The sequence below is a fragment of the Lactuca virosa genome, chromosome 2, assembly GCF_052849685.1.
Source record: "Lactuca virosa cultivar CGN04683 chromosome 2, Lactuca_virosa_CGN04683_v6, whole genome shotgun sequence".
In the NCBI taxonomy this organism is placed as follows: Eukaryota; Viridiplantae; Streptophyta; class Magnoliopsida; order Asterales; family Asteraceae; genus Lactuca; species Lactuca virosa.
In genome coordinates, this window is record NC_136427.1 from 148,615,321 (window position 1) to 148,625,702 (window position 10,382).

Consider the following 10,382-nt stretch of genomic DNA (forward strand, 5'->3'; position numbering starts at 1 on the left):
GGCTCAAATCCTTGGCTTTGATCGAATTTCATAGGCCTAATAATATTTTTCGGCCCATTGGGCCCTTAGGATGGTTCACGGCCCAATATGGTATAAAGGAATGGGTTTATGGCCCATTAGGGCTAATTAATTCATTTATGGCCCATCATGATCCATTGGAGGTAGAATGAATCATTCTAGGCCCAAATGACCCAAAATGTTATAGATTGATGAATTGATGATTTTTTTTTGTCCCTTAGGCCCAATAAGAGAATCCTAGTCCATAATGAACTTGAGTCGGGATTTCTAGGGTTTCCAACCCTTATTTGAACATATGAGATGTATTTGAACGAGCATAGAGTAGTATTCACTTAGAGTACAAGCTTTTACAATGGATGATGTTTACATGAGAATAAAATTTCCTAGCAAAATGTAAGTTGTGACATAGTGAACAGGTATCAAAGGGGTATGTGTATACGCAAGATTTGATACACGGATGTCCTATAAAATGTTAACATTTTATGATATGTCTTTCACAAGATGCATTTGTACTATTATGCAATCACTTTACACAAAGAAATTGGTTGCAATGTAGTAGGACGATAAGCGTTGAAGAAAAGATGGCTATGTTTTTACATGTTATTGGACATAATGAACGTTTTCGAGCTGTTAAAGAAAGATTTCATCACTCCACACAAACGATTCATCAAGGTTTTCATGAGGTCTTACGTGTAATGATGTGTTTTGCACGAGAAATTATAGTACCAACCTCGTCTACTCCAACAAGAAATACCTCAGAACGACATAGACGGCTAATGCACATATTTCCCGGAGCAATAGGTGCACTAGATGGAACATTTATACATGCAGTTGTGCCCGTTGATCAACAAACTCGTTATAGGGGAAGAGGAAAAGGTGAATGTTATCAAAATGTAATTGGAATTTGTAATTTTGATATGATATTCACCTTTGTATGGGCTGGATGGGAGGGCATAGCACATGATTCTAAAGTTTTGAAAGAAGTTGCATTTAACCCGACTTCCGGATTTCCATTCCCTCCACCAGGTTTGTAACTTTACTATACGTTTTATTATCTATATTATTTATATGATAAATTTGTCAATCATCTACAGATAAATATTACCTTTGTGATGCTGCGTACACCAACACCCGTGGATTTATGGCTCCCTACCTCAATACTAGGTATTGGTTAGCAGATTTTCGAAGAAACAGAGCTTTAACTAAGGAAGAAAGGTTCAATCATGCTCATGCACAACTTAGAAATATCATTGAACGTGCTTGTGGTGTATGGAAGGCGAGATTTCCAATTTTAAAACAAATGACTCCTTATCCTTTTCCAGTGCAAAGAGATAGTCATTGCTTGTGTTGCGATCCATAATTTTATAAGGAAATACGATATTCAAGATGACTTATTTACGAACTTTGAACAAAACACTATGGTTACTCCTAATGTTGGTGGTGGAGGAAGTGATGGCCAAAACATAGAAGGCATAGAATGGGGTTCAGAAGCCCGTTGACTATATGACTACTTTGCGTGACCAGATTGCTAATCAGTTACTTTCAAGTGGTTCACGTTAAATGAAGTACTTTTTTTTATCATGTATGACAATTTGTATATGGATTTTGTATTTGGATTTTAATTAATGTATGTTTAATTTGGATTTTAAATGATAATTTGTGTTTTTATATTTATTTTATCCGGCACAAGAGACAACACAAAGGTAATATGGTTATTTTTTTCATTCAGCACAATCATTCTGATAAATTATCAAACAGCATAAACTCAGTCAGATATGGACTCAGTCAGCATTTCTAACCCAGTCAGCTCTAACTCAATCAACAACTATCAAACGACCCCTAACTGTTGCATTTGGTTCTGATACGAATCTGAATCTTGGAGAATCTAGAAGTAAAAATTTGTGTAAATTTGGCTTATGTTTATTTCCAGATGATGAGTTTCCATGCCCTAAAGACCTCTATAAATCAAGTAAAGAATGATATTTTGCCAAATCTACATTCTATCTCCCAGAATTATATCATTTCTCATATACGTGAATTACACATGAACCGAATAAAATCTTTACAATTTTATCTGTTTCACTATCAAAAACCCAAATTCGAATATTCATGAACATGGGAATAAACAAAAGTACAAAACTACCAATGAAGCCTAAAACTTGCAGCTTGCATGAGTGGATGTGCAAAATACGCTCCAAGAGTCAATCCCGTAATAACCACATATGGCAACCTTATAAACTCTTTATAATAATCTTTTGGTAATTTCTGGCGTCCATCAATAATAGCCGCAAATGGAAACACACTTGTTCGACTTTTCACAATTTCAAAAGCTTCACCATGTCTTATTGCTAGCCTCCTATCTCCATTCCAAGCACCAAAAAGATGATGCCCGATTAGCCCTACTGATGCTGATACTGCTACTGAGTTCCCAATCCAGATCGTGTGGGCCACGCACCACATCACCTGTCCTACCAACTAAAAAAAAAATAGCACAGTTAATGTCCGTGTCAGTATCATCCGTGTCGGTAGTGTCAGTATCAGTGTCAGTTATCAGAGTTTTAATACCTGTGGATGTCTAGTGATTCTCATGATACCACTTTCCCAAAGATGCATTTTCGGCTTATCAACGGCGGCTACTTCTAATAAATTAAAGGTCGATGGGTAAAGAAAGAAGAAGGATATGAAATTAGTGACCCATAAAAGATGATGTAACCATGGGATACTTTGTAGTTGCCATAACTGAACACCATCGTATCTATGGTTGATGAAATACACCTGAGAATCATTAAGTGTTTTATGTCATTTAAAATAGATTCAAATCGTCACTTGAAAAAACATTTGGAAAAATGAGAACTTACAATTGTACTAACTGCAAGAGGAAGAGAAGTTCCAGCAAATAACACACGAAAAGCTCTCTCTCCGATTAGTTTTTCACCAGGGTCTCTTAGGGTAGCCAATCCGCTATGTACAATGGCAAAAATTAGGGTAAGGAGGAACATTACAACCTGCATACGAAATTGGATTATTCAATAACAAATCTAATCATCTATAACATCAATTGGAGTATTCAATTCCCGAATGGGGTTAGATTTCAATTCAATTGATATGCACAAATTGGATGAAGAATTTATAAACAATCAATTCGATTAGATGAAGAAGTAGATATGAAAACTAACCTCCGGGCTTTCAGAGACGCTAGAAACGGAATCGATGAAAACTTTACCAAATCCAGTAGAATTGTCGAGCCAAGCAATATCGAGAATGAAAAGAACAACCCCCAAAACCACAGTAAAATAAATCCAAGATGTAATCTTTTGCTTCGCTAAGTCGAAATTTGCTGAATCCTCACCCACCAGAACATCCTTGGAAACACTCGTATCGGATTCTCCGATAACGAATACTCTGCGGTTTTTCCTCAAACAGTTTGAAGGCAGTAATTGGGTGTTCTTCAGGAAACCTCTATTCGAACAGGTGATAATCGGTGTTACAGTGCGATTGAGTTTGAGTGGGGAGAAGATGAATTTGGGAGTTCCTCGGAATAGAGGGAGGGAGGAGAAGGAACTTGAGAGGAGAATTGAGGTGGCCATTTGTGTGTGGATTTGCACTTTTGAGTGTGTGTTTATTTTAAGCATTTTGTACCCGAAAACAAGGAAAAAGGGTATCTGGACGGAGTTGTGCTGCTGGTTTGGTTTTTGTGTTATTATGGAGGGAAGGGTAGAGTCACATTAAGGTGAGGGGACTTTGAGAACATTATAAAATGTTAAAAGATGCCGTCTAACTTTTTATTTCATGTAATTATTATACATGTTAAAAAACATAGCACCTTATCTAGTAGTCGTGCATGGATCGGTTTGGGTCAGTTTTGGATCCAAACCCAACCCAACCCATATATGTTTGGTTTCTGGTTTAAGAACCCAATAGGATCGGTTTCTGGTCAGATCGATTTCTTGGCTTCTGAGGTCGGTTTTTTCGGTTTCTTGGGTTCAACCCATACACTCACGGGTTCTGGGTTTTCGGTTTTAACCCATTTTCCAGAAATAAAGCAAGAAGTTAAACACTTCAAAAACACCAAACTGAAGTTAAATACTTAAAAAAAACATGAGTCTTACAACCAAATAGTCTATTACAAGTTACAACCAAAGCCCAAAAGTCTGTTACAACCAAAAAACAATCAAGCATGGACCAGTTTCTCGGGTTGGAGGTCGGTTTCTTGGGACGGTTTGTCGGTTTTAAGTATGGGTCGGTTTCTCGGGTTGGATGGGTCGGTATATGGGTAAAAACCGAAACCGAACCCGATTTTTAAGTTTTTAAAAAATTCAAATCCTAACCACCGGTTTTGCTTTGGTTTTGGTTTTTTCGGTTTTGGTTTTTTCGGTTTCGGTTTCGTCGTTTTTAGTTGGTTTCTTGGTTTGGGCCTGCTCACCGCTAATCTACACCGTGAAGTTTAGAGTCGGCTCAAATAACCGGTTGTTCGGAGCCGGATGGATTTCATCGTTGTGGCGTTCATCTGTTGCAACGCCTGCTTCAATGATTTCATCCAGGTATGTAACCCTTCATCCATTTTGCTTCACCCACTGAATACTTCATCTATTTTGCATCTTTCTCTATTCGATTAGGGTTCCACCGATAGTGTAACACCCGCAACTTCAGGCTAGATAATTAAAATATAATAAGCAATAAAATCGACATTTTGATAGTGTGTTATTTAGGATAAATAACCTTAACTAAAGTTATAGTATATGTGACAAGGATTTCGTACATATAAAGAACTCTGAAATCCGACTTCGTATGAAGAAGTTATGATTCTTCCAAGGGAAAATGAGGGAAGTCACTACACTGATTGATGAACTGGTATTGAATGAGGGTCACTCTAAAGAGGGAAGCTATAGTAGGACTGTAGATCAAACTGAACCACAAGTGGTTAGAAGGAACAACCTTGACCATGAGGTTGAGAGGAATGGATGCAAGTGAAAGGACTTCATGGCTTCCAAATCGGCAAGTATTTCTACGAGCCCAACACCAGTGGAAGCTATGGATTGGATCTCTGAAATAGAGATGATGTTTGATAGTTAGGACTGCAGCAACAGACAGAAGACCATCTTAGTGATCAGACAACTAAAGACTGGAGTATTGAGCTGGTGGAAGTTGTTGGTTGATTCTATGCCAAAGGGAGAAGCAATGAAGATGTCTTGGGAGAACTTCCTTGAGAAGTTAAAAAGGAAATAATACATGGAACAAGATCTTCTGGAGATCAACAACAAATTCTAGAATTTGAAGAGACGAAAGATGAGTGTCAGCAAGTATATTGCAGCTTTCACTAAAAAGATGAAGCTAGTTCCTAACTTGGTTCCTACCGAACTTTCCAAAGTAAATAAGTTTGTTATGGGACTACCAGCGGATTTTGGTCCAATGGTCAAACTAACGACCACTCTAAAAGCAACCATATGGCCAGCTAGGAATGTAGAGACCCGGATAAAGGAAAAGGGTATAGAGAAAGCTGAAACTGGATAGAAAAGGAAGTTTGAAGGATTTTCAAGGTCCGCTAAAAAGAGCAGATTTTCAAAGTTCATCCCCAGTGACAAAAGGTCTGGGGATATCAATGAGGCAAAGTGGTGTAAGAAGTGTAGGAAGAAACACTTCGGAAGATGCATCAATGAAGTAACTTTCTTCAATTGTGGAAAGACTGGTCATTACGCCAGTAACTGCACCAGAGCGTGTGTTATAAATATGGAGAAGTTGTTAGGTTAGGTGGTGGCCAACAAAGAATTGTTTGGTTAAAAAGGAAGAAAATGTGGCATATAAAAATCAAAAATGGTTAACCTACTTTTGAATACGACAATTTTTTGGTGGAGTAGATCAACAACAAATTCTCTTTGACTTTGGAAGGAAAACTCCTCTATAAATAGAAGCAGCCAAATCAAACAACACAACAACACAACATCATCGAGAATAGATACATAAATAAAATAGTGAGGTACTAATTTTTTTGCAGAGCCTTAATTTTGGCATCCAAAAATACGAGTGATATCTTATAATGAGTGATCATATTACAAGTGCAGTTTTAGCCTTGTATGATTGTAATTTTCTTTGGTGTTAAATAAAATCTCCTCTCTCTCTCTTATTCGCCCGTGGATGTAGGTCAGATTAGACCGAACCACGTTAAATATCGTGTTCAGTTTCATTTGCAGTTTTTCAGTAGTTTTAATCTGCGAGTTTTACCAAAATTAATTATAAACGGTGGTTGGTGGTGACGAGATCGGTGGTTGGTGGAGGTGAGATCGACGTCGATGGACAAAGTTGTAGTAAGGACGATGAAAGCAGATTTGAAGGTAGATGTTCTAGATCTGAAGGCGAATATTCTATATCTGTTCGGATGTAGACAGAGCTGGACTAGGAACTATAACATCCCAAACTTTCAGGTATTTTCAAATCCTTGCTTTGGTATTTAAATATGTCATCTTCGGTCCTTGGAGTATAAAGGAGTAGCCTTAAGAAGCCCTAGTGGCAATATGGTAATTTTTGGGAGCATCCTTAAGAAGGTCATGCATTATTCATTTTTGGTCCCTTATATATATATATATATATATATATATATATATATATATATATATATATATATATATATATATATATATGGTTGTTGCTTTTGACCTTGTTTTGCAAGTTTGAGGGGGGAGTAAGGGCCATTTATGTTGGGTTTTGAGCATTCTAACACTCCTAAGTGTACATGCAACCCTAAATACTTTGGATCTATGTTTTCTCTATTATACATGCAAATATGATTATCCAAGGTATTATCCTAACTAGCATACCAAAACATTGCTACTAGGATACTAAAATAGATAGAATACATACCTTGTTGTTGTTGCTTGACTCCATGAAGCTTGAGAGCCTAGTGCCCCAAGTGTGACACCTCAAATGGTTCACACAACATCATGAACTCTTGGAATAACCATGAGAAGAAGACATACATGTTCAAATTGGCTAGCCCTCAAAATATGTATCACTAGTGCCAATTTCTTGAACTAAAGGGGTTCTTATATAGTGTGGCTATTAGGGTTACACCATGTAACTCATGACTTTACCCATTCCTTATGCTCCATGGGTTTTAACCTCCATGGAGTATCCATGGATCACCACATGGGTTAAACCCAACATAAAGGAATCTTGGATCATAAGCCCACATATATAAGAATGAATGATTTACACAATCAATCCCCAAATATTTAATTAGTCTCTTTTTGATCACTAAATTAAGTCCAAATTAATTCTTGATCAATACTAATTAAATAACATTATTTCATATTAATATATTAGAACTTATAATATATTAATATGTCACAAAATGTCTTTTCCTCATAAACGGTCTATCAAAATGTTCCGATGCCATGCAACCCAAATGGACCATGCCGAGTCGGGTCAAGTACATACCAATTATAGTTATGGACTTAGACATTAATCCAACAGTCTCCCACTTGGATAAGTCTAAAACTATTATTGCGTATGACTTCAGGAACCAACTGGCAATCGTAGCTCTCAAAAGCCGCTGTCGAACTCTGACCTTGTAGATGAACTCTGACCTTTGTCAATGACTTGTCCATTAGATAAGGGATCATATATTCCTCCATTCTAGATATCATATGGACTGAGACATGGATTATAATCATTCTCTCTGTCCATTTGTTGTTTCCCGATTTCCGATTTATGACGATTGACTAATTGAACAAATCAAATCAGTCCAGGCCCGGCCGAGCACTTACATTTGTCATCACCAAATCATCGAGGGGCCCACAGATATCGCTTTTATCCCGAAGGTAAAAGGAATGGATAAACTTCGACTCATATGGCTTGTTCTACTACTTGTTGAATCATACACAAAGGCACGTTTTATAACACCGAGTTACCGAATGCGTTTTCGTGCAATCAATGTACAACCAACTCATAGTAACAACTCATATCTCTAGGTTTGAAGAATATAAGATATTATCGTCTCATGATCACTCGTGATAAAATCCATGAAGTGATTCCAATGAGCGCGGGTTGAATCCAATACTCAAAACTTATGAGCACTCATGAGTGTTGTAGCCCCTTGTCCAACATCTTAGACCTCTACAAGCCAACCCATGATAGTCTTGATTCATATCTACTTCCAACATATGACCGACTGTGGATAGTTTGAATAACTTAGTCAATCAGGAAGAACGACCTAGTTATTCTGGAAGTCAAAACATGCAAAATGAAACACAATAATAATAGAATCTAATATGGTATCAAAACCTATGAACATAAATAAAACACCTTTTATTTATCACCATATGATTACACATTATTTATTGTATACTGTTTCAGCTATCAACTTTATTCTTGAAGTTAAAACAATAGTTGTCCCATGCTCCAAGCATGTACACTGTGTTTTCTAAACACTAGTCATGCCATACACCAAGTATGCATACTATGTTTGTCTATGATCCTCACTTTGTGAATTAGATCAATTGAACATAACTCCAATGATCCTCTTTCACAGTCCCAAATCCTTACTGCAAATGCAAGAATTCCAAATTCATGCCATTTACTGAAATCTGTTAGATTCTAAACTTATATGCATTGATCCTCCTGTAATGATTATGCACAGAGTCAGAAAGACTTGACAACAATCATTACAGAGCATTCCAAAGGAGATCAGCTCCTTGGAAATATCCTTCTTGCATTAAGTTTCCTAATCTTACACAGATTGAATAATTTCCAACTTTGAAACATTTCCATATTCCATTTTGACTATCACTTCTGAACAAGAGTTGCCTCCTTACAGATTATGTCAATATGGTCCTTCCAGAATTATCACTATACTTCCAACTGTCCTTGAGCAACCAATCTTTGGTAAACCTTAGATTGTCCTCGACAATTGCTTAATCCTTTTAGTCATATCCAGTTCTAGACCTTTTCCCTTCTTAATGCCCCAGACATTTGGAAAATTTTAGAAAGGATATATATAGCACATGTAATCGATCCTATATCCGAAGCATATGGGACACGAGTCATGATGTCTCACATAAAGACTAAACCAGTCTTTTGCTATAACATTTCCATTTCTATTTGCCAAGTTCTCATAATTCAGATTATGAAAATGGATGCCGTAATCATAATCGAATTTTAGAACGCAAATAATGGACCCATATATAGAATTTCCTTATGTTGAGCCATTCCAACATGAAATTCATATATATATCCTTGACTAAATACGATTAAAATCTCAATCTAAGCTTTTAGAATTGAAATGAAGTATAATTTCCTCTCCCTTAATTATAGAAAAACAACTTTTTCAACCCCTGCAGCCTCACGAATTGAAACTTTTGTTTTCTATAATTAACATTGCTAACTTGCAACCTTTATCATAATTATCATGCTCCCACTAACATGATGATTATTAGCATAACACTTATGCTCCCACTAGCTTTGACATGTAATCAGAAATCAGCTGGACTTCTAGAAATCAATACTTTATTGACTTTCTTACCAAAATTCAGATTTCTGATACTAGATTGCTTTGATAAAACTTTATCAATATCATACACCTTATCTTAGATAGCTCACAGGTGTGTCTAAACAATTTTAAGAACTATGAAAAGGGATGCCGTAATCATAGTCTCGATTGTTTAGACCTTTACCACTTCTCACAAGTCCATGTTAGTGTGCTGGTTAACCACACACGCTCCACTAACGACTTTGAGAATGCAAATATCACAATTGCTATCTAGCTAAAATCTACTTAGTGAAAGTGTTTCCTCACCATCATTTTCATGAATCGGAGAGAAACCTTATGACACTTAGATTTAATGGTGTATGTGTTCTTATCCATGTGAATTGTCAAAACCATAGTCACAAGACAAGGATAATGACAAATTCAAACTCATATGGACTGAACTCAATCTTAATTTCTTGCCATGTGGCAGCTCAAGGGTCTGCCATTGCTTCCAAGTTGCTGTGCAACCAATTGAGAACTCTAAGAACTCATATGCAAAGCCAACTATAATTGGAATGGACACAGAAATAGTCAACACGATAGGTTATAAACCTCAAGTCGTGTGCTAGTGAAGAACTTTAGGTTTTACTCTTGATTAGTTCTTGAGACTTTCAAGACCTTTAAGACTCCCACTGTCCTCTTGACATATAAGACTTTCTTGTAAGATATTCAAGAGATAGTGTGGATTCTAATCAGGACAAACACTTCACACAATTGGCCTTAGTTGGTCTTTGTTTTATCCAAAACATCACAACTTACCAATTTCAAATGTACAAGAGTAGAAAACTTTTACTCTTACATTTGACAAGTGTTTTAAACCTTCTTTAAGACATGTCACTCAAGT

General features: G+C 36.6%; 2 protein-coding genes across 2 annotated transcripts; one reads left to right on the forward strand and one right to left on the reverse strand.

The window, feature by feature from the left end:
• Positions 1-599: 599 nt before the first annotated feature.
• LOC145157860 (uncharacterized) lies at positions 600-1,517 on the forward strand. The gene is made up of 3 exons (XM_079076841.1): positions 600-1,044; positions 1,113-1,294; positions 1,341-1,517. The coding sequence occupies exons 1-3, from the start codon at positions 600-602 to the stop codon at positions 1,515-1,517; spliced, it is 804 nt and encodes a 267-aa protein (XP_078932967.1).
• A 483-nt stretch (positions 1,518-2,000) lies between these two features.
• Positions 2,001-3,719, reverse strand: Z-ISO (15-cis-zeta-carotene isomerase). Its single transcript, XM_079078595.1, has 4 exons — positions 3,195-3,719; positions 2,877-3,023; positions 2,584-2,793; positions 2,001-2,493 (listed from the first exon to the last, which is right to left on the reverse strand). Exons 1-4 carry the CDS (start codon positions 3,648-3,650, stop codon positions 2,158-2,160), a joined length of 1,149 nt encoding a protein of 382 aa, XP_078934721.1. The 5' UTR covers positions 3,651-3,719; the 3' UTR covers positions 2,001-2,157.
• Between the last annotated feature and the right edge of the window lie 6,663 nt (positions 3,720-10,382).

Bases quoted from the DNA above. Each gene is read 5' to 3' on its own strand.
- LOC145157860 (XM_079076841.1), top strand. From the start codon at position 600: ATGGCTATGTTTTTACATGTTATTGGACATAATGAACGTTTTCGAGCT. The intron at 1,045-1,112 runs GTTTGTAACTTT...AATCATCTACAG, and splicing joins ATTTCCATTCCCTCCACCAG to ATAAATATTACCTTTGTGAT. The intron at 1,295-1,340 runs GCGAGATTTCCA...ATCCTTTTCCAG, and splicing joins GTGCTTGTGGTGTATGGAAG to TGCAAAGAGATAGTCATTGC.
- Z-ISO (XM_079078595.1), bottom strand. From the start codon at position 3,650: ATGCTTAAAATAAACACACACTCAAAAGTGCAAATCCACACACAAATG. The intron at 2,794-2,876 runs GTAAGTTCTCAT...AATGATTCTCAG, and splicing joins CTCTTGCAGTTAGTACAATT to GTGTATTTCATCAACCATAG. The intron at 2,494-2,583 runs GTATTAAAACTC...TTTTTTTTTTAG, and splicing joins GAATCACTAGACATCCACAG to TTGGTAGGACAGGTGATGTG.